Source organism: Ammodytes marinus, assembly GCF_949987685.1.
Source record: "Ammodytes marinus genome assembly, chromosome: 17".
Taxonomy (NCBI): Eukaryota; Metazoa; Chordata; class Actinopteri; order Uranoscopiformes; family Ammodytidae; genus Ammodytes; species Ammodytes marinus.
In genome coordinates this window covers 22445682-22469690 of record NC_137221.1, presented here as the reverse complement: position 1 = coordinate 22469690, position 24009 = coordinate 22445682, and the positions used below count along the sequence as shown (strand labels likewise).

Sequence of the window (24009 nt, the reverse complement as noted above, 5' to 3'; positions counted from 1 at the left end):
TGAAACACATCTGAGTCCTCTAATTGCGCTTAAGCAGCAATTACCATATTTTTCTACCGTAGCCTACGTGAAGCTGTCATCTGACGCATGGGGGAGAGGTTGTGTGTGTGTGTGTGTGTGTGTGTGTGTGTACTGGTGCGCTGTGTACAGGCTAGTCTGCATGTTGAAGCGTTCTGTCATAAATCTCCATCCAGCCAATAGGGAGGCTCCTGTTAATCCCAGCTCTGTAAAAAGCAGAAGCGGCTCTAATGTGAGGAGAGAGTGAGACAGAGCGTCAGAAAGAGAGGCTGCAGACGGCGACGGGAAAAAAGTTTTTCTACTTTGGGACATATCCGATCTTCTACTAAAAGCCCTCATCACTTTATCGCATCTCGGAGGTTTGTGAAACTTTTGCCGGCAGAGGAGAACAGAGAGAGATTTCACTTCACCCACTTCACTTTTCATCTTTATCCAACACATCAGTGGCTCTCCAGGGAGACTGCGCACCACCTCATCACACCTACACACACACACACACACACACACACACACACACACACACACACACACACACACACACACACACACACACACACACACACACACACACACACACACACACACACACACACACACACACACACACACCCGTTTTTATAGACCCGGTGGCTGTCATGTCCTCCGGTGATGGCGCGGAGCAGAGCCGGCGGGTGAGCGTGCTGTGTTGGGATCAGGTGCGGCGCTTGGACTCCATCCTGGGGGAGAGCGTCCCCATCCACGGCCGCGGGAACTTCCCCACGCTGTCCGTGCAGCCCCGGCAGATCGTCCAGGTGAGACCTCCTCATCTCAATCCATGCTGATGTCTTTGAATATTCTCGTGAAAATAAAGTCTTCTTGGGTTAGGGTTAGGGTACTGTATGGAGGCTTCTAAGGGGCTTAACACTTTGAAATAATTAAATTAAAAAATAAAGTTTTTACCTTAACAATAATCTAACAGCGTCATTCAGTTGACTTATTTGTTGTGTGTAAGCCTATAGGAAGTCTGCCACAAATTGTGTGTAAACATCAGGCATGACTTTTTATTTATTTATTAGACCACTTCCCTGGGTGAGATCCGTATTCTGTATTCAATAAACTGTATGATTTTTTAAAAGGAAACAGATGTGCAGCCATTTCGATTAGACCTGTAGTAAATGATGGAAAAAAGTTAGAAAAGTGACCCCCCCCCCACACACACACACAAACACACACACACACACACACGCACACTGTCATTGTGCATTTCTCTATGGCCCATACAGACAATACGCAGTGACAGCCTAACACAGCAGCACATTTGACTGAAATAGCACTGACAATAAAGGTGTCTTTGGATAATATTCAGCTTGTCAATACTCGGCTGATAACATGTACAGTTTTTCTGTGGAGAGCTGGAATTGATGGACGTCTCCTGCACTGTCGGAATTTTCCCACGCGTGTTGCCACATAAATGAGAAATATGGTTAAACGGACACTTTTCGCTGGATGATTCTTATTAAAGAAAAATGGTTAAAAAAAAAATCTCATTCAAGTCGCTCCAGAAGAACCTTGCTGTATACCTTCTATGCATTACCACATTGCAGCCTATCCGCGCGGTGGTTTTTTGGGATTTGCGGCCAGGCGTATTGCACGTGTAAAAGACATTTGATCGCTGGTACGCGCGGCAGACAGGAGAGTTGGGGATGATCTAACGGCCCGTGACTGCACTTTTCCACTAGCTCACCAGACGCTCCTTCACAGCTCTCGTGAGAATGAGCGAGAGATAATGACCGAGTTACAGCGTATTTACTCCAAATGAAAACCTATAGGGAGAGTTTTTACTGGATCTAATTTAAATGTCTTTGCCGGTAATCCAGATTCATTTTATTCATTTATCTTGGGATCACCACGGAACATTCACACCACATTTCCATGTATATCCAAGGAGCCCCCCCCCCCCCCCCATCCCATCTGCACTGATCATCCCCCGCTAACGTCTTTCCCTCAGAGTCCTGTAAACAACAGGGAACCCCCCCACCCCTCTCCCCCAAACATTTTCTCTCCATCAGCCAGAATAGGGTTATTAACAAACAGTCAAAGAGCAGCTTTTTTGGAAAATAGCCCACGGCAAACAAAAGGTCTTCAGTATGTGTCTGTGTTTGAGTGTTAGTATGGAAAGTCTGGATGTGTCGTCAACCAAGGTACAAAGATAAACACATAAGTAATCCAGAGTTGTGTCTTTGGTACTTTAGCCTGGAGAACTTTTGGCTTGGAAAAACAAGCTATTTTTTGTTTGTGAAGTTTGCATTAGCAGTGCAATGGTCTGACAAACTACAGACAATACAAACAAACAAACAAACAAACAAGAAGAAGCTACATTTGAAACGTTACAGACAAAGAACATATTTGGATCAAATTGTGTAAGCATTTAAACTGCATTGTCCCATTTAGTCAGTCTTGGGGGTAATGTTAGAAATGCAGCTGCTGAACTGGTCCCATGTATTTCTCAGGTAGACATGTGTGTCTGGTGCCCTTGTTAACCGTAAGTTATTGTGGCACATGTATACACAGTGATACCGACATATACAGACAAAGATAAAAGCAGACGCCAATGCTCCCTGTCATGGAATATGTCAAGCTGGTTTTAAATCTCTGCAAAGTTGATTTTCATACCATATGGACACCAGTGGAAACCAATGGCGGCCTTGAAAAGGAAAGAGATCCCAACCACTATGATATGTTTTGGAAAAACGGTTGACAGTAATGTGAGGTGTCTGTGATTCATGGTAAATGGGACAAAAACACACAAAACCACCAGCTTGGCCTCCCCCCTTTTTTTGTAATGTCATTTATTTTTAGCCTATTCAGCAGACAGAGGTGTCTACCTGAGACAAGTAGACACATACACATTGGGTTAAGGTGACCAATGGAACACACTCCCCAAGAGTCCAGAGGCCCCCCCCCCCCATAGCCTTCTCCATGGTGGATTTTGTCAGAGGGGGCCACATTTAAATACCATCTGCTTGTGGTCTGGTCTAGCTTGTGAGTGAGCCATGGGAGAAAGACTCTCTCCGTTACCGACACCTCTGGTCTCTTCGATTAATTTCATGTGGACAGTCCTCAACTCACAGTCAGAATATTTGGTGACCATTCATGTTCCCCTCTGCGGCCTGTGTCTACAGAGACCCTATGTCCATACAGAGTAGCATCGCACCGCATAATGGTGAACACAGATATCTGATTTGTGTGTCAGAGGTGAGCGTGAGGAGGCCTATGGTGTTTTCTTAGGCCACCAAGAGGCTCTTTCTTCCTTCCAGCTCTGCAGAGGATCACGTTGAAACCAAATTGTTGTGTCTACAGTGCATGTTTGAGATAGGCCCCCTAGCCTTTTTTTTCCTACTCACTGGTCTGCTTTCACCATTGCACTTTTTTTCTTTTTTTTCAAAAACTGGAAGTAGTGCTCCACTTTCCCAGAGAGTGGCCAGGATTGGAAGCAGAATGTGAGGAGTGGATTAGTGCCTGTAATAACACAGGGCTTGTGGGTCAGGCTCGACAACGCATCACTGTGGTAAGTGAAGACCGGTCGCCTGACTCCACTGTGGCCCTCGCCCAGACTGTAAACCAAGCCCTCACTAAGGCTATTGTTGGGACCGAGCAACATGAAGACACCACATGCTCCCATTGCTCCCTGGAGTGGCTATATAACCTCGGAACGTTGGGTTTAGACTGTTTGGTAATGGTTTTATTTGGCTCACGCTTTATCAATTTGCACATCTTCTCACAGACCAGTGAGATCTGAACGGTGTGGGTGGCGCGTTGCCATTGATGAAATTAGAGTTTCTTTCCAGCCAAAGTGGCTTATCCTAGTTACATAGCTTCCTGTTCAGCTATTATTAAGAAAACCGAGTTCATGGCCTCAGGAGTTTGGGGTCTTATCAACCTGGGTTGAGTTTGCTTCCTGTAATTAAGAACCTATTCACAATGGGTCTTTATAATCTATATTTATCCTTTAAATATGACTCCTTTTAGACTAACACAAATGAAACTGTACACAGAAAAACAACGATCCAGTATCCTCCTTGGAAACAACATCCAAAACTTACAATAAGCTGCTACAAGCTGAAGCTAATTTGCCAAATATGGATACAATTTCAGTGCTGAATTCTATGATTAATCCTGGGTAAGCTCTTGTATGGGGGCTCGAGATGGTCTCAAGGGCAGCCAGTACAATGGCGAATAACTTCTATTAAATCACAACATGGGTAGGATATAAAAGGACTACTTTTCCTAACATAGCATTTACTCTCACCAGTTTTATCTTACATGGCTGGCTCAAAAATGTGTTACAAAAAAAGTGTCCTGAGATGGAGCCTTGGATAAAATCCTCTCAAATAAGGTTTTCTGTAGCAAAGACAGAATGTGTTTGAACCCTTTTAGCAGACAATCAAATCCTTCATTGAAAATCGTCGTCACATAGAGGTGTGATAGCGTCATGTTTCAGCCTGTCCTCACTCTGGTCTTATAGCATACAGGTGAAATGACCACCCGTGCATAGGAAATTTGAGGAAGCTTTTCAAATTCAGAGGAAAAACATTCATCATCCCCACCGCCGCCTGCCAAGCTACTGTACGGCCGACTGGCTGGGTTAGTTTTGGAGTGAATGCAAAAGGTCAGGGACTATAACTCCCCCACTCGCTGTCGCCGTTTCCTTGGCAGAGGGACTGTCTGACTCACTGCCCAGAGCTGTCTTTGGCGTCCGCGAAAGAGACTATGGGCTGGCAAAGGGCTGGCCCATTTCAAATTGCCATAATAAAAACACATTTAGGCAGCAGCTGAAATAAAATGGGGCCTACTAAATAGGGAAACGATTGAGACTGGAGAAAGGAAAGTGGAGAGACTGTTATGCGTCGCCAAGGCGTTGTCAACACCAGACAGTCTGGTGCATTTGCGGCTCCTTTTACAAGGCTTCTTTGCCTGGACGCCGGCGGAAGTGTTTCCCTTCGCTCACCAGGTGCTGGGTGCAGCGTCATGTGGGAAATGTGCTGGCCTGTTTTACGAGTGTTGAAGGAAGGGGATGGTGGGGCTGCCAGAGCTGTGCTTCCTCATATACTGTACGCTTCTGTCAGGGACCCCCAGACAGGCAGATTATGGCCTGCTTTTAACTCGGACCAACTGTTTAAGTGTGAGGTCAGAGCAAATACTGCTGTGGGTTTCCCTGGCTGGATAGTTAAAAAATAATCTACTTCTCTGCAGTATTGTCCAGTCAACTGCAAAACCCTTCGGAATTTCACTCCACAAAGCATATTGTTGGGGTTTGCACGGGGCCTTTGCTTTCTGTTTATATTCGTAGTATTTGATTTGAATTTACTCATATGTATTGGTGTCTCTTTGAGGGTCTTTTAGGTTACAGAAAACTAGTACTTTGTTTGCAGTAACGTATCTTTGCATGCATCTAATCTTAAAGCTTAGCATTGAAAAGTGTTCCTATGTATCCTTTAGTTTAAACTTTTTTTAAGGAAAAATTTAACATTTTGGTAAAAACACTTGTTGGTTGTCGGATGAGATAATAGTAATTGCAGGTGTGTGTGTGTGTGTGTTAACCTCAGGACTAGAATGGGTGTGTTAGCCTAGCTGGAGGTGTGGGGAAACAGTTAGAATGGCTGTTGCCATAAGGTCATAAATACAGCTGCCAACACTTCTGAAGTTGTTGTATTTCATTTGTCAAGTCTTTATACAAACAGAAATGACAATTTTATGATTTGTTCTGGTTTAACTATTTAGATATTGAGCCAGATACGGTCGGTCAGAACTGGTTTTGAAACAGACATGAGGACTCCCTACACATATTCAATTTGAAATCCATATTTCTGATTGTGTAGAATTAGACAACATGATTCAACATTCTAATATGTGCCTTGTAAATGTTTGTACGTGTATTTTCTTCACTTTGGAGAGTGCTAAGCAAGCAAGTTTCCCCTTTGTTTAGCTAGGCTAAACATGCCAGAAACCAGCCTGCTACTTAATGCATAAATGTTGAAGAGCTACTTTTAACACTAACAAAAACCCTTTACTCTTACCCTGCATGGCTTGTTACAAAAATGAGGAACGTGAAAAGATAACAGTAGCCTACATGAGGGGGAAGGAAGGGGAAGTGAATTGAAGCATTGTAAGTCCCACGTGTCTGTGTACATTGGCTGGAATGACAGTGAGTTTTCTAACGGACTGCAGTATTTTGGAAATTCTTTAGAATTGGCTTTTGTTTGGATGTGTCTTTTCTCATATTGCCATTTGAGTAATGCAGCAGACAGAAGGCATAAACATCCCAGCTGCATAGTGTAAGACAAAGCTTTTTTAATTTTCCAAAGAGTGTTTATATGACGGCAGAGAGGGTCATATTTTCTCAATACGATCACAGGCCACAAGTTTAAAGGTTCACAGCTGAACTGCTCATTTTATAGGTTTAGAGCTTACAGCAGACAAGCACTGACTTGTCATTTTTCCTCAGCTCATCAACTTAAATGAATTCAATGTCAGGGAGAGTGTATTGAACCCAGCCTACACAATAAACCAAGCCATGTTTTCACTACTTCATTAAATTTAATTCATCCTTCATGTTGTGTTATGTTCAAATGACAGAATTCTCTTTACTTTAGGAATGGAGGAGAATGCATCCGCTGCCTATTTTGCCTGTGCTAACTTGTATTTTCTCTGTCAGCCTCTTGTGATTGCTATCGTTTGCTTGATACCCATCACTCAGTTTCCTCCATATCTCTGTGTTGCAGGTGGTAAGGGCTCGACTGGAGGAGAAGGGCGTGGTGGTGCGTGACGTCAAGCTGAACGGTTCTGCGGCCAGCCACGTGCTCCACCAGGACAATGGCCTGGGCTACAAAGACCTGGACCTGATCTTCGGCCTGAGCCTCACCGACGACAAGACCTTCCGGCTGGTGAAGGACGTGGTGCTGGATTGCCTGGTGGACTTCTTGCCCGAGGGCGTGTGCCGACAGCGGATCACGGCCCTGGCCCTGAAGGAAGCGTACGTGCAGAAACTGGTCAAGGTCTGCAACGATACGGACCGCTGGAGCCTCATCTCGCTGTCCAACAACACCGGCAAGAACGTGGAGTTGAAGTTTGTGGATTCCCTCAGGAGGCAGTTTGAGTTCAGCGTGGACTCCTTCCAGATCTCCCTGGACTCTTTGCTGCTCTTTGACCGCTGCTCGGAGACGGCCATGTCCGAGGCTTTCCACCCCACGGTACAGGGGGAGAGCATGTACGGGGACTTTGAGGAATCTGTGGGTCACCTTCGCTCCAGGACTATCGCCACCCGCAGCCCAGAGGAGATCCGGGGCGGCGGGCTGCTCAAGTACTGCCACCTGCTCGTGCGCGGCTTCCGGCCGTCCTCCGAGCCTCAGATGAAAGTGATGCAGCGCTACATGTGCTCGCGCTTCTTCATCGACTTCCCCGACATAGGGGAGCAGCAGAGGAAGCTGGAGGGGTATCTGCAGAACCACTTTGCGGGCATGGAGCACAAGCGCTACGATTACCTGGTGACTCTGAGGCTGGTGGTGGACGAGAGCACCGTTTGTCTGATGGGCCACGAACGCAGGCAGACGCTGGCACTCATATCTGCCTTGGCGCTGCGCGTAATGGCCGAACAGAACGCTATCCCTGCCCTGGCCAACATCACCTGCTACTACCAGCCCGCGCCCTATGTCAGAGACGTCAACTTCAGCAATTACTACGTGGCACAAGTCCAGTCACCGATGCATCATTGCAGTAACTCTTATCGAACGTGGCTGCCCTGCAGCTGAGCAATGGCTAGTAGGATCCATTGAGAGCTTTTGGTTTTAACTTTGCATTCACCACATTCACATCCACAGCATATTTCGATAAAGGTCCATATTCTGGTTAAGGTGTTTGCAACAGCTACAAGAATATTCCTTGCATGTTTACACCAGTGTATGCTTTATACACTCTAGTTTTAACAGCCTTAAACCAGGGTATGTGTCCCAAGATGTGGGAAATGCAGACAAATGCAACAAAAACTCCGGTGGGAATACTTAGTGGTGTGGTTAAGGTGTATACGTGCCTCAATAAAGTGACTAAGATAGGAATACTCTAGCTGTCTTAATGCGATGATGTCTCACTTCGACTATGACCTTATTCTTCGGAATATGATTTGAACCGGGTTAATATCGTAATATTGCTGTGCATGTAAAGGTGGTCGTTGATGTAAGCTGAGTATCCATTACTGCTTGGTACCTCTGTAGCAACGTGGCTTTTTTTGGTTTGAGGCCCATCGTGGAAAAAAAGGAACTAAAGTATCTTTTTTTTGCCAAACCTTATAGGAAAACCATTCCACTAAGTTATATCTATTAATACTGCTGTAAAAAAAAAAAAAAAAAAACTCATTCGAGCCATTATAAGTATACCTTTTTATTTCTGTTGTCGTTTCATAACCAAGTATGAAGGGTTGATGTGTGACGGAGGAACCTTACCAGTTCTGTTTTTGTCTGATGGGGGCTTGTATTGGGTCTTCAATGAAATGTAAATACGTTGTACGAAACCAGAAACGCTGTTTTTCTAGTTCTGTCTGTGGTTTCAGCCGACCTGACTCGGAGAGGGAAAAAGAAGGACCAAAGAAATACTCTCTTGTGTAGCATGACAAACAAAGACTGTACACGGTTCCAAGTGCCTAAAAACTGACCAATGTCTTTATAGCAGTTGCTATGTAAGAATTATTTTTGTAACTTTTTCGTCCAGGGGTCTTTACATTTCTATATATCCAGGGTCAGTGTATGTGTTTTTAAATCATTAAAAAAAAATCAAAAATGGACAGATGTGGTTACATTGGTCGTTATTTTTCATAACACTTTCTACAACGTTCGTACGCGTGAGATAAGGACAAACTGTTTGAACACGCTCCAGTGTATTCAAATTAGTCTCTGGGGGGAATGTGCGTCATGAATGCACACTCTGTATCTCGCTGTCTCAGATTTGGTGTCTCCAAAGATCTTCCCGCCTTTCTCCCTATCTCTTTGATCACGCACACACTAGCTCCTCAGAGTGTTGTCTACGCTCCATCAGCCACACACTGAGCGGCCCTGACACAAACACTCACTTGTTCTTAGAGCTCCGTGCATTTTTTTTTTCAGCCCCCAGAAAACGGATTCCCCTGAGCATGAGCCCTATACATTAGCCGTTTCCTTCCACTCCGTGCATCCGACAAGGGGTTTCCTTGGCCTGGTTCAGTGAGTGGGGAGATTGCCATAAATGCTTGTGTTGGATGAGTTGAGCTGTGAGGGGGCAGCTGAGGACCAGGTGGTGAAATTGAACTGCTGCCTTTTTTCCCCCCCGCAAATGTAATGATGCATTCCAGAACTTTCACTTCCTGGATGATCAGAACAGTTCTGTTTTCCTTCCCTGCGCTCTACCATTTCAACCTAATTACTTTTGCATGGCGAGGACGACTGCTTGAGATTGAGCAGAGCGTGAAATGATATGTATAGCTGGGACACACCTGCTTAAAGGTGCACGATGCAGTTTCAGGGGATGGGGGATTTGTTTACATTTGCAAGGCCTGCGGTTAGTTAAGGAAACATATCTTCTCTACGCGTAATTCTTAGTATTGAATAATGCTATCATCGTAAATCAAAACTAAATTATATTGAGGCACCTGAAAGCAAACGTAAGACTAGAATATGTTTGTAAACAAAACTGTAGGCCTAGCTGCTGTAAACAGCAAGTGATACAGTAACGTTAAGGGATCCAATTTTCCTTTGAGGAAAGTTATTTTATTCAGTTATAAGAATATAACATAGAAAGTCTTCACTCTTCTGGCAATCCCAATGTTACATATGCACCTTTAATATTGCTCCTGATGGAGACAGAGATGACTGGCAATGCAAGAACACTTGAATGAATCGGCCACTGATTTCTTCAAAAAAATGTCATTTGGAATAAACGCGTCTGTCAGAATGATTAAAAGGGTGAGATATAAATGAGACAGGGGAAATTTGCCTCCCTGGGTTTGCTGTCAGACAGCCTGTCGTGTCTTCAACAATCCAGTGCTTTCTGCGCCTGGTGGCCAGACCTCCATAGTCAGCTATAGAGCTGTGAAGCAGATCTCTGGAAATGTCTACTAACGATGAAGAAATTGCTTATTTTACATGAAATATGACAAAAAGTAAATGACTTAGGCTTTATACCCAAAGTGTACTTACCCACATAGTTCTTCCAAGAGTAGCTCAAGGGTTTTCTAAGTCATGCATCTTAGAGAGAAACTGCTGGCCAAAACAAAGTTTTTTAAAACACGAAATTCATGGCTGTTTTGCTTCCCTAAGATGTCTTCTTTCAAGCTAGTATAAATAAATACACATTAAGGTGTTTATTTGACCAAAACCTGTCTGTTTGCGTCTGTATATTGCTCCTATAAAACCGTTTTTAATGGCCATCATCTCAACAATAGTTTTTGTTCAGTACTCACTTATATCAACTAATCTTTCCATAATAATTCTTAACATTATTCTTAAATTCATTACATAAGGATTTGTTAGATATTGCCAAATTTCGGAGGAAATTGCTGTACAGAAAATAATAGTTTTTGATGTTATTCATCAACTGGCAAACTGTCATGATGATATCTTTTTACGTTAAAAATGTGACACTATACACCTGCAGTGTCTCGACTTAAGGGTTTGCACTACGTCCTGTACCTTTGATTTAAGGCAAGGTGGCCACAGTTGTGTTTTTCCTGGACAAATACCACAGATAAATCTGAAATTTTGGGGTAAGCACTTGGGTATGTAGTGTTCCATAGTGCACACCAGCCCCCTCAGCAGCTTGGCCTTCTCACCGCCCGTCTTCTCCATTCTACTTGGGTGGGCCCATGTGGGTTCAACTCCCTCCCTATTGGAGCTCCAAATGATTCTGTTATCACTTTTTTTCTCCTCCATTCTGTGTCAGCCTGCTGTGAAGAATAATCTCTGTCTGATGATCGCGATGTGCATGTTGTTTTGGGGGATGCGGAGGGTTTGCATGTTAGCTGATTAGATTATGGGAATGTCTACTTTTAGTGGTGACTGATAGCACCTGGGGAATGATGGGAAGGGTCAGGATGAGAGTGGAGCCAAGAACTCTCCCTCCAGTGTAGCAAGCCGTTCAACGTAGTCAACTCTGCGTTTATTGGCTGGCTGGGGAGACTGCAATAGAAAAACAAATGTTGTCCCCCAGATTAGATGCTCCATGGGCGGCTGAATATTCGCAAACAAAATATGAACGCAGTGAACTTTAAGAGCATGCTTGGAGGAAGATTTTGAAGGAGTATTTATCATGGGAGTCTGGAGTCTTGGAAGAAATTATAGAGGAAGTCCACAAATCAAAAGACATTATATATCAAAGAAAGTGGGGAGAAGTTTGCTTTCAGCTGCCAACATCCAAAAATAAGTTCTATAAAAGTACACAAATCTGGAATGGAGATTTAATAATAAAAATAAAAAAAATCCTTCAAGAATGACTGAATTTGATTGATACTAATTCCAGTCTTAACAGCTGTAAGATGGAGGAAGTGGTGCTACAGTTTTTCTCATAAAGTTGTTTTTACTGGACTGGGTGGCATTGCCCAATCCATCACCATGTCGTTAGCAAACGATTCCCAGGAATTCACAGTAATTCTATTTGTAGGACCTGTACGATATTCTCCATGGTGATGTTTATATGTTGTCCTGAAATGCAAAGAGGGCCCATGTGCCAGTGCAATAAAAAAACAGTTTTATTTTTATGTTCCACAAGATTTTGGTCAAAACACTTTTACTGGGGAATTTCTCTGACATTTATGTTAAAGTGTAAAAAATCGAATACCTACACAAATCTGTTTGGCATATCTATCCACCCATGTTTGCTCACTTGGCTAGTTGCTCCTATTAGCAACGCATATTCAGTACATGATTCATTCTTTCGTAGATTTTAACTAGTAAAGTCTAAGGTTGAATCATTTATTCCTGACCTTGGAAACAGCAGCTGAGAAAATCATCTCACCACTGGGTATTTTGAAGGTGGAGAAAGCCATTCTAGAGAACGCTTGTTGTCAAAATCACATCAGGCAAAATCAGTGAATATCTCCTCACGATCCGCTACCTGTCCGTGGCCACTGTCATGATCCTGCTTGGGCCTCGAGCCCTTGTGTTGTTTTTTCCCCTTTACCCTTGTCTGTGTTCTGGTGTAATGGCAGGGTTGGAGTCAGGTGTGCTGGAGTCAGTTACCAGCATTCACAGCTGCCATCAATCAACAATCAATTGCTCTTCATATACCCGGCCCTACCTTCCAGACACTGCCAGATTGTAAACTCTGTTACCCAGTCAGTAACTCTCCAGCCACCTAGACCTTTTGTAGTTCTGCCTGCATTTAGCTTGTTGCTAAATTCTGTTCTTTAATGCCACAGTCTCCCAGCCTGACTCCAGCCACCAGCTCCAGCCCTCGTCAGCCAGCTCTCCCTCCCTGGACCCCTCTGCCTGCCTGCTCTTGCCTGCCTCTGCTCGTCTCCCCGGATTCTCCCCTTGGCACTTTCTCCTGGACCCCCATGGCTGTCAGCCACTCCAGAGCCCGGCCCAAAACCCCAGATTCCTTCTAAATAAACCCTCTTAAACTGGTACTGTCTCTGCGCCTGTGTCCTCCCTGTCCAGCTGTTACAGCCACAGCAGAAATGCATGCCCCAATAAATGAAAATGGGGTTGATTTGATTGAAAATAATGTGATTCAAAGCTCCTCAGAAAATAAATTACTATTTGAACTTCTATAATTCTATTACAACTACAGGATATTATTGAAAACTCCAGAACATAATCAATTGACCTTTTGGTGAGATTATCTTCTCATGCGCTATTCTAAAGAATGAACCAGTAACCTCAGATCTTGAGTAAATTTGCTTTTGAAAACTGTGCAAAGACATTTAAGCTGTACGGTCCATTCTAGCTTAATATCATATGCTAAATAATTTGTACTTAGTACTAGGCAATAATAGGAATTAACCTGTCACTTATTTAGAAACTATTCCAGTTCCAGTGATCTCAAATAGAAGTAAAATGTCATTCTACTAACACCATAAAACTACAGAGAGAAAACCCAGTACAACATGTGGGCAGCTCAGCGATGAATCAATCCACAGAGCCGAGCAAGTCATGCATTTTCTGGACTGACACATTCGGTTATAATTCCTTCAAGTAGCTGAATTTATTTATCCAAAAGAAGCAGAACAGAAATGTTTTCATACGGCTCCATTGCCCTCACTGCTTTATTTGAACAAATTAGTGAGTAACCTATAATTTACAGACACATCACACACACTGAACAGAAGCCTCGCTCTCTGTGTTTTCATGACGAATAAGGGCTGGAACACAGGCGGCAGAGGCACCCAATTCTGTTGAGTCACTCCCAGACTGAAAATAATGAAATGTATTTTTAAGCCAGAGTCGCAGACCAACGAGGGTGTATCCTATAAACAAAAAAAGAGACACCGTGTGAGCGCACGACACAATTTAGGCAAAAGATTTCCTGAATGGAAATGTCACATCTTGAGAGGGCACTGAGTTTTCTTTCATACTGTGTTTTTTTTCTTCCTCTTTTTTTCAAATTCAAAACGGATGATTTCAGCTCACAGGCCTTCCACACAGCTGCTGCTAGAGCCGGCGTCAGAGCTTCATCTAAAAAGGAAAAAACTAATAGTATCGTACCAACATCTGCTCAGGGCCAAACACCAGCCTGCTTTCATTTGCTTTAGAGGAAGATGGGTGGGAGGGGGAGGGGGGGGGTGCTCTCTTCCCTCATCCGACCGGCTTCCTGACAGCCACGGTAAACACTGGCCCTCTGAAAGGTCACACTGTTTTGTCACCCTTGGGCCCCAGCGAGTAGCTCTCCACTCATAAATATTAATGACCACTGTACCAAAATGGGGCCGTGAGGGGTGTGGAGGATGGGATGTTTCTTTTTAACTCTGCGACAGGCTTCAACTTCACCGTCGGAAAACAGAGAGGCAAAAAACTGGAAAAGTCTGGCTCCTGCTCCCGGCATATGGATCTTCTTAGACCCAAAGTGACTGGAGCCCTGATTCCTCATGGCTTTGATTGCCTTGGCTCTGAGAGTGCGACAGAAGACAGTTTCACTCCTGGGCACATCAACTCTATAAAAGTTTAAAGCTATAGTGCATAACTTTTTCATATATAAATGAATGTCTGTTACATTCAAGAGACAAACGTTGATTTAGCCTGTCAGCTCCACAAAACTCTCTGTATTTATATGGCAGTGTTTATAAACTGGTGTCAGCCCCCGACGCTGGCGCAGCAGCTCAAGAAGCACCTAATAAAGGTGTCAGTTGTTTATTCTACTGCTAAGAAAAAACCTGGACGCAGAGCAGAAGGTGTAAAATCCATGCGTGATCACCGAAGGCTTGCTTCATGTCGATGCGCTGACAGTGTTGTTGTTATTTCTCAGAATTCCCCATGTGAAATTCCTCACCCAACAGATGTTACCCACTATAGCTTTAAGAAATCGTAAAATTCTTCCCATATGATTGATCACCCTCCAGGCACTCCTGCAACCCCTTTCAATGGGGTAATACTGCATATAAGTCAGCCCTCAGGTGGTTTATATAACAGTGTTATGTAATCATCTAAACCACACAGACTAGGTATGCCATGGTTCCCCCATGAGGACCACTTCATATAACTCACAAACCCCAAACCCCCTCAAAAAAGTAGAAAAGAAAGAGAAAAGCCTCACCACATCTGGTTGTTCATTGCTTCTAACCGCAGCCAAAGGATTTGCCGCCAGGATGGGCAACAAGAAACTTTGTTTTGGTCCAAGATAACCATGAGTCTGCAAACTTGGGATGAACATTGGGAATAGAATAGAATTTGGAGGGCTTTTTGCTTGATTTGGTATTATTCGGATTTCAAAGAATATCCCGGCCTTTCATTACTTAGCATTCCTGAGCATGGAAAACGCTCCGTCTGAACGCCCAAAAGCAAATCCTCCAGGTAAGTATATACGTGTAACATTTCACGTTGCAACTTTCTCTTCAAAGTATCCTGATGAAAAATTGTGTAAGGCATAAGATGTGTGAGTCTGGCTCTCAGCATCTCAACATCGGGGTCTAAGAAAGGTATTATTTTAAGCATACTGCATATATGCCTCCTGCCTTCTAGCACTGAGGGGGCTCATTTTCCCCTCTCGGCCGGGTTTTCCCAGAGTTACACACTGTATATCAAGATACGCAAAAGAGAAGCGACATTTCACTGGCAATGTTGATGTTTCCTTATGAGCCACGGCACAGCAGGCAGTAGCATGGGGGGTGGGGGGGGGGGCTCCATGCTGAGGAAGGAGGCAGGGGGAAAGTTTGATGGATGAGCCTCAAGGCAGAGGCTTTGGTTAGACTTCAGCTTGAGTGAGGGGACCATGATGACATATGATCAGCCCAGGTGGGGGGGGGGGGGGGGGGAGAGGGGGGGGGAGACAGGCCTGCTTCTGTTTCCATTAAATCTCCAGCTGGTTCTGGATCTGCTGTGCTGGAAAGTTTAATCACATCTTCTCATATGTCATATAAACTTTGGGTCTGGTGTAGCTGCGGCCCATTCTCCAGGCCAGGGGAAGGCTAATTACTTTATCAGCGACACTAAACTAAACACTAGTAAGATCTGATTCAATCCATATTTTCCATCATAGCGAGGATTAGAAAGTCGTAAATGAAAATAGAGGAAACTATAAACTCCGGTTGGTGATCATCGTAAAGGTAAACAGCCAGTCATTCAATCGATTGTGCTCCCAGAAACACTCTGAATTCATAAATGTGACATTTTCATATGCACAAAATCTGCTCCGCTGCTCACACAATTGATAAAGAGGCTTCATAAGGTTTTTTTCAATTTGCTCTCCGTCACACATGAGCATTAGACGTCCATGACTGAACAGATGACCAAAGCAACACCAATAGACTTTAATAGGCAAGGTCTAGGCTTGCTATTTTTCATGCCTCAAGTCTTTATCCTTTATTCGCACTTTACTTAGTATTACCATGTAAACATCTGGTCAATGATCAAATTCCTTCGTGATTTTCTTATGACATCATTGCAGTATGTCCGTCCTGGGAGAGGGATCCCAATTTTTTATTCCCGGTAAAGGGTTTTTACTGGGAGTTTTTTCTCAGCCGAGCTAAGGGTGTAAGGGCACGGTGTCATATTGTATCATATTGTATCATATATCATATTGTATGAAATGTGAAGCCCACTGAGACAAATGTATTTGTGATTTTGGGCTATACAAATAAAACTGATTTGATTTGATTTGATTTGATCCTATGCTCAGCTAAATCTAGTTCAGACTCTACACCTAACACACAGACGTCAAAGAAAGAAAGTGAATAAGTGTTTTTTTTTTATATGTCCGTGCAGTTTTAGTTGTGGAAATGACAATCATTCAGACAGGCCGTTTTCTGTCAACAGCTTAGCTCATAGTTATAGAGATTTGAAACTTGCTGTGTCTACTTCATGATCTCCTTTCTACGGAAGCCGAGAGAGGCCATGTACAATTACAATCTCCGGCCGCTTTATTAGGTACACCAGTTACATTTTTTTGTTAACACAAACTAATCTGCCAATCTCATAGCAGCAACTCAATGCATTTAGGCATGTAGACCTGGACAAGGCAACTATTAGCTTTGTTTTTTACAAGCAATTTAACAGGTGTAAGTGGCAGGTGAATGTACTGTATATATACACTCACCGGCCACTTTATTAGGTACAGCGGTTAATTGTCTTGTTAACACATATAACTAATCAGCCAATCACAAGTCAGCAACTCAATGCATTTACTGTAGGCATGAAGACCTAGACGGGACAACTTATTGAGGTTGAAACCGAGCAACAGAATGGGGAAGAAAGGGGTTTTAAGTGACTTGAACATGGCAATGTTGAGGGTGCCAGGAGGGCTGGTATGAGTATTTCAGAAACTGCTGATCTACTGGGATTTTCACTCTAAACCATCTCTAGGGTTTACAGAGAATGGTCCGAAAAAGAAAAAATATCCAGTGAACGGCATTTGTGTGGAAGTAAAATGCCTTGTCGAGATGATAGGAAGGCAACAGTAACTCAAATAGCCACTCGTTACAACCAGGGTATGCAGAATACCATCTCTGAACGCAAAACACAACCAACCTTCAAGCAGATGTGCTACAGCAACAGAAGACCCCACCGGGTGCCACTCCTGTCAGCTAAAAACAGGAAACTGAGGCTACAATTCTCACAGGATCACCAATATTGGACAATAGAAGATTGAAAAATCCTGCCTGAACTGATGTGTCTCAATTTCAGTTGCGACATTCAGATAGCAGGTTCAGAATTTGGCGTTAACAACATGAAAGTATGGATCCATCCTGCCGTGCACCATCAACCATGCCATGTTCAAAGTCGCCTAAACCCCCTTTCTTCCCAATTCTGATGCTCGGTTTGCCTTCAGTACATTGTCTTGACTACGTCTAAATGCATTAATGCATTAAATTGCTGCCATGTGATTGGCTGATTAGCTTTTAGTTTTTATAAGCCATTGAACAGGTGTACCTAATAAAGTGGCCGCTGAGTGTATATACAGTATATATTTTCATTATCTTGTATTATTTGTCTTCACTGGATAACAAAGCTTGTTTCCAGTCATTACTTTTAATACTACAGGCCGTTATCTTGAGATCACAAGATAAACAACACGTTATCATGAGAAAACCAAGCTCGGTTATCTTGTGATCACTAGATGACAAAGTAAAAAAATCTGTATATATACTGTACTGTACGCCTTCTGCTTCCGTACCTTTCAAGGTGGGATCATTTTCTTAATACTTATTTAGAAACTGATACTTGTTGCAAAATAAGCCTAACAGAGGAAGCTTTTTACAGAATATGAGCAGGTGTGACATTATCATGGTTGTGGTCAATCTCCCACACAATGACTCACTCGGATTAACCGGTTCATAATCACTGCTCCCAATACAAAGTGTTTGACCTATTTATATGCAAGCCAATAAGGACCGTCACAATTATCTTTTTTTTTTGCACCTGTTATTGTTTATGTTGCTGGATTTCCTGAAACATAATCCGACTGTCAGAGGCGTGTCTCAAACCAGTACAGTAAGGTGGATGACGTGATACACTGATTAAGTTTCTAGTTCAGTGAGTGCAAGCCATCCACAGAAATTCCAAAGTGATGCATATTAGTGGTGCAGATAACCATAACAAATGTTGTGAGTTGATTGTCTTTAGATGTCAGAGGGTTTCAGTCTTCAGTCTTTTCAAAGTCTTTTAAAAGTCCTCTAGTGTAAGCCCAGCATTAAGCTAAGAGGAAACTATTTCCAAGATCTAAAATAATCTTTCATTCCTCTTCTCAGGGCAACTTGAGAAAACTGGACCCCATTTCTTTAGGTACCTGGGTTCTTCTCACTTAACGTATTGGCCTCATTATCAGGTGCATGAAGCTTAATATATCCCTCTTGATCTAATCTTCTTTACATTCCACTTCATGTACATATTTCTCTGTGAATGTATGATTTATATACAATGGTAACTCCTTTCATCCGCCCTCTTCTCCTCCACCACCTCTGCAGCACATTCATCCTCTTCTTTCACCCTTTTTTCTCAGATTGATTAAATATTTGCTCTTCTTTTGGCCCCGGTCTGTTTATTTTCTGGAGTGTGTTTTCAGCGGTGGCTGGGCCCGTGCGGTGGCTGTACAGGGCCCTCTCAGACATGCCAGTGTTTGGCTTAGCGGCTGGGCTGGGCCGGGTCCGGGGGCTCTGAGTGCGCCGCTATAGCAAAGTTTGGCCACTCTCCCTTCACCTCGCTGAGTAAAAACCTGGGCCTGTGAGCCTCACACACTGTGGCCATTCACACTTCTAGCACACACAGGATAGAGTATGGATTGTTTGAAAGGGGCCGGTGGCAATGCCAGGAATGCTGAGCCCTAGTTCCTTACTGGGAAAAAAGAGAAGGTATTTGGTTCTCTCTCTCTCTGTCTCTCTCTGTCTCCCTCTCTCTCCCTCCCTGCCTTTGAAAGCTTGCAGCAGTCTGATGAGAGGGATCACTAGGTGCATTAGCCGAACTGTTTCCTCTTTTTTTCCTGCAGATTCCAGACCTGGCTGGTCAGAGAGAGGGCCTCCCAGCCAGATGAATCCTGAGAAGAGCCACTGCGTTCCACATTGGTATTTCCTGACCCAGTCCCACATCCCCTAGTGGCTCATTCACAGTTCCAGCGTTGACAAACAGCAAGCTAAATAGGGATGAACTCACCATCTCAGCACTGGTGATAAACATCCAATTTAGAGAACTGTCCATAGAGGCTCATTTCCATAATGTGTATTTTTAACAACTTTTTTTTAAATCCAGTTTTGTATAAAGCATTTTACAATAGACGAATATGGCATATTAACAGATACTTATTGGCTCATAATCGGGAATGTGATGAGGCTGCACAAGTGCACATTATCATTTTCATATGCTTCAGTGAACACAGCATGGGGACCATCTTTTAAAGGCTTAAACAGTTTTGCCATGTGCAAAACCATGATCGACCCTGCAGTCCCTGCAGACCTGATCCTTCCAATCTCCGCCTGAGCCGTAGGTGACTGTGTGTCTCCATAACAACTTAGTCACTGCACAATGCAAATGCAATAACAGCTACGGTTAACTTAGGGAGGGGGGGGGGGCGCCCTTAGCTCAGTTGGTAGGGCGTCCCCCCCATGGGCCACGGCCAGCAGCAGACCCGGGTTCGATTCCAGCCCGAGGTCGTTCTCTGCATATCACTCCCCTCTCTGCCCCATTTCAACTCTGTCTCTACACTATCAATAAAGCATAAAAAGGCCAACAAATATCTTTAAAAAAAAAAATTAGGGAGGGGGGGCAGAGAGTATATGCAACACACTCTACAAGTCATCTGAGTACAGGGACTGTAAATCTGGAGATGTTGAAAAGCAGAAATAGGTGAGTGCTTATCATAGCACCGCAGAGACAGTCTGAGATGGAAAGTGATATCAGGTGGAAAAGGGATTTTCTATTCAGAAACCTTTTTTTTAAGGTCCTAGAAGACTTAGAATGAATATCACTTGCAGCTTGATAAACAACAAAAGAGAGTCCCGATATCAGCAGGTTAGAGTGTGGTGTTAAGAGAACATTTACACAAACTTCAATACATGCAGGCATCAAGGGGCCAAGTGGAGAAGTCAGTACGACAGCACTGCAGTATCAAAACCCCATTTGGTCCTTCAGATTCATTTCACGGTTAGAAAGTGTAGTGGAATATGAGATATTACCGTGGCCGAGTGGGCCTTGATTCCACGACATATGATACTAGAAGGAGAGACGTCACCAGGCAAGGGAAACGCAGAGAGTAGGGGTTCAGGTCTTAACAGGTTTACTTTATTAAAGGTTGACATCAGACTCAAAGTTACAAGTGAGGAGACACAGCTCCTACTATCAATACAGATGTTACCTATACATTACAATCATAACCTCTTGTTCAGATCTTACTAGACCTAACCTATTCTCAACCGAACTTGGAAAAGGGAAACCGAGACACACCCATGTCATCTTCCTCGGGCGAGTGAGCGCGCCTTTGTGGCAAGGCACTAGGCTTTATAACAGCCAAGTTGTGTGTGTGTGTGTGTGTGTGTGTGTGTGTGCGTGTATCTGTCTATGTGTGAGTGAGAGTGTGCATGTGAGTGCATGTGTGTATGTGTGTGTGTAACAGATCTAATGTCAGATCTAGGCTATTTGCTGCAAGACGTTGCAATAGTGTTCCTATCTTTCTGCTGTGTCTGCACACCTGTTGTTGTTGCAGTTTGTGTAAGGTCATTATGACCTGTGTGGCTTTTCTGCTTCACTCAAAGCTCTGTATTAACTTCTTTTAAAATTATAACATAAATATGTTGGAAATTCCTACAAAAGCTCCAGAAAAGGTGATACTGTGATTTCCTGGAAACCGTTGTGAATAGATATCCAACGGGGCGAACGCTTCACCAGTTCCTCACGGGCCGTTGTGAACCTCTTGTGAAATTCTTCTTCCTGTGTGTCTACACATGCCGGAGGACATCCCAGGGGTGAGATCCCCTTCCTATCGTCCTACCAATGTCCTCCACTGTCTTCTGAGACCAAATCCTTAGGAAAAACTAATGAGCAGATGACTTCTATGTGACTATGACCCCATAACAAGCCAGCATGAGCATTTCAGCTCCATGTACAGTAATTACAGCCAGAAGTTTAGGGAAACAAGGGAGAAACAAACAAAATCGTTCAAATCCAAAATTCTAAGAGGGACTTCTTTTAGATCTCCAACCATCTGCCAGATAAAAAACTTGCTTGGCGGGAAGACATAGTCGGTAATAATGAAGAATGTGTGGAACAATAGAGCCCTAGTTTTCTTCTCTTGGCATGGTAGGCATCATAGAGACAACAAATTAAACTGGAGGAAATAAAAAGCTGGTGAAGCCAGAAACACAAGTTGTCTGTTTTTCCCTAGAAGCTTTAGGTATGATATGTCAAGGAACTTCCTTAAACAATGTTGGATCAGGTTGTACTTGGGCAAGAAACCTGATGAGCATCAACACCATTACACACACACATGGTGGAACCCTAGAAGTCCCTCTACTTCCAGCCGATTGTCTTGGTGTCACAGCCCTCACAACACTATGTTGGTTTAGTGTAACACCTTTCTTATTTCCAGCTGCTGAAATATTTTCAAAAAAGCTCTAACTATCCCACTGTACCCTACCCGCTCAGCACCAAACAGTATTCTGAGAAAGTTAACGGCGAGCTGGTAACTTCGGGTTTGAATGTTGTGCGTTGTTTTAGTCCACATCATACCACGGCAAAACACTACACAAAATGTAAACAGTTCATCCTCGAGTCCAATTTTGAAGTTTTTGCTAAATTTGACAAAAATGAATCCCTCATAGCGTTCTCGAGATATTGCGTTCACGAGGCATGAGGTCACAGTGACCTTGACCTTTGACCTAACAAAAATCCACTCAGTTCCTCCTCGAATTGGAGTGGAACTTTCTACAAAGTTTGAAGGAAAATCCCTCAAAGCGTTCACGAGATATCACGTTCACAAGAATGGCCCGAATGGAAGTACAGACAGACAGACAGACAGACAGACAGACAGACAGACAGACAGACAGACAGACAGACAGACAGACAGACAGACAGACAGACAGACAGACAGACAGACAGACAGACGGACTGACAAACACGATAACATAATGCCTCCGAACCCCTGGCTATCGCTGGGGAGCGGAGGCATAAAAACTGTGGAAACAAGACCAAGCCTGTAAAATAAAAACACAACTTTCCTTTAAGATCTTGACACATTCCCTCACAAATCAAAACAAATCTTTCTGACAAATAACTGCAGCCTTTTTTTGCCGAACCCCCATATAACTTTACCGTTTCTAAATAAACCTGTCCACACGCTAACCCAAAGAGTAACTAAAGACAGGAAGTGTGACCCTATATTTTCTGTGTATGGTCATGTAGGGAAAGGCTAGATCCTTGTGTTCATAACTCTGAATGTCACAGTATATGGAGTCTTTCCACTGAGATATAAAATGCACACGGTTTGCTCACAAACGCTGTCATTACTCTCCAAAGTGATACTTAGGAAAATTGGATGAGACGTTCACGTGCCAGAAGAGGGAAGGAGGAGAAAAATTCCTCCGTGTGTTTGGCTTCAACAAAAAGAACGACTTGTCTCGTCGGCTCCAGATCCATTTTGCAGTCTATACTGTATTTAGATAGATCCACTTTTCTAATGAAGTCACGAGATGTATACAAAAGCATGTCCTTCCTGACAGTGACACACACACACACACACACACACACACACACACACACACACACACACACACACACACACACACACACACACACACACACACACACACACACAACAAAATATCTTAGGAATATATCTTATGGCCAACCCCGTGTGTTATTCTATGGGGAATTAACGATACCTATGCTTTAGTTATGGTCAACCAATGTTCCAAATGAAAGGATGGGGAGAATAAACACTCTTGACTCGGGCATTTGGTTCACCGCTCCATTTTACAACCTCTACGCCCTCCTCCTCCTACTGCTCCTCTTCCACCACCACTCCATCCATCTTCCCTCCCATTCAGAGCTTGACCTTTTCAAAGGAGACTTCCCACATCACAGCCCAAAGCGTTAACCCCCATGGTGACATGCGGGCAACCATCATTTTCCCTTAGCATACTTAAATAGCTACTGTGTTACAGCTACTGTATTTCATTGAAGCAGCATTCTCGGGGCCCTTTTTCTTTCATAGTTTGAAGGTTTTTCTAAATACCTGAAGGACCAAACTGTGCTATGTATAAGGACTTTTTTACCAAATCGTTTCTTCCCGTTCCCAATCGTGTCACTACTTCAGCCACAATTTAGTTTTTCACTTGTCTGTTCCCATTCTAACTCTCTTGTCATTTCAGACCCGGCCACTCCCCCCTGCTCTGCACTCCCTGTTGATTACTTTCACCTGGCCTAACCATACTCACCTGCTTCCCATCAGCTATTAGCCCCACAGTATATATACCGGTTCATTCCCTCAGTTCCCTGCCAGATTGTCTATCGTGTTTCGTAGCTCTCCAGCCTATTCTGCGTTCTTGCCTGTTTACCTGCCTGCCCGCTTGCGTTTTGACCTACCCTTCTGACCTTGGACTACCCTGTTGCCTGCCCCTACTGGATTTGTTTGCCTTGATACCTACTACCTGGTTTGAACAGCTCTTCATTAAAACTTTGTTGCTGTACTTGAACTGTTGTCTTGTCGTGCTATTGGGTTCTTGCCTGCCATTTTGTGTCAACCTGACAAATCGAGAGGTCGGGTCGTTCCACGTTAGTCTTTTAACCTCGGCTGGGTCCCACCTATAGAGGGTAAATCAGGTCGCTGCAGTGCGGAAAAAAACATCCAGAACTGTCT

At 43.6% G+C, this 24009-nt stretch overlaps 1 protein-coding gene across 1 annotated transcript; it reads left to right on the top strand.

Moving 5' to 3' along the window:
• The first annotated feature begins 377 nt into the window (after positions 1-377).
• LOC307264646 (terminal nucleotidyltransferase 5A-like) lies at positions 378-8805 on the top strand. Its single transcript, XM_080046102.1, has 2 exons — positions 378-809; positions 6780-8805. Exons 1-2 carry the CDS (start codon positions 654-656, stop codon positions 7803-7805), a joined length of 1182 nt encoding a protein of 393 aa, XP_079902228.1. The 5' UTR covers positions 378-653; the 3' UTR covers positions 7806-8805.
• Positions 8806-24009: the final 15204 nt, after the last annotated feature.

Bases quoted from the DNA above. Each gene is read 5' to 3' on its own strand.
- LOC307264646 (XM_080046102.1), top strand. From the start codon at position 654: ATGTCCTCCGGTGATGGCGCGGAGCAGAGCCGGCGGGTGAGCGTGCTG. The intron at 810-6,779 runs GTGAGACCTCCT...TCTGTGTTGCAG, and splicing joins AGCCCCGGCAGATCGTCCAG to GTGGTAAGGGCTCGACTGGA.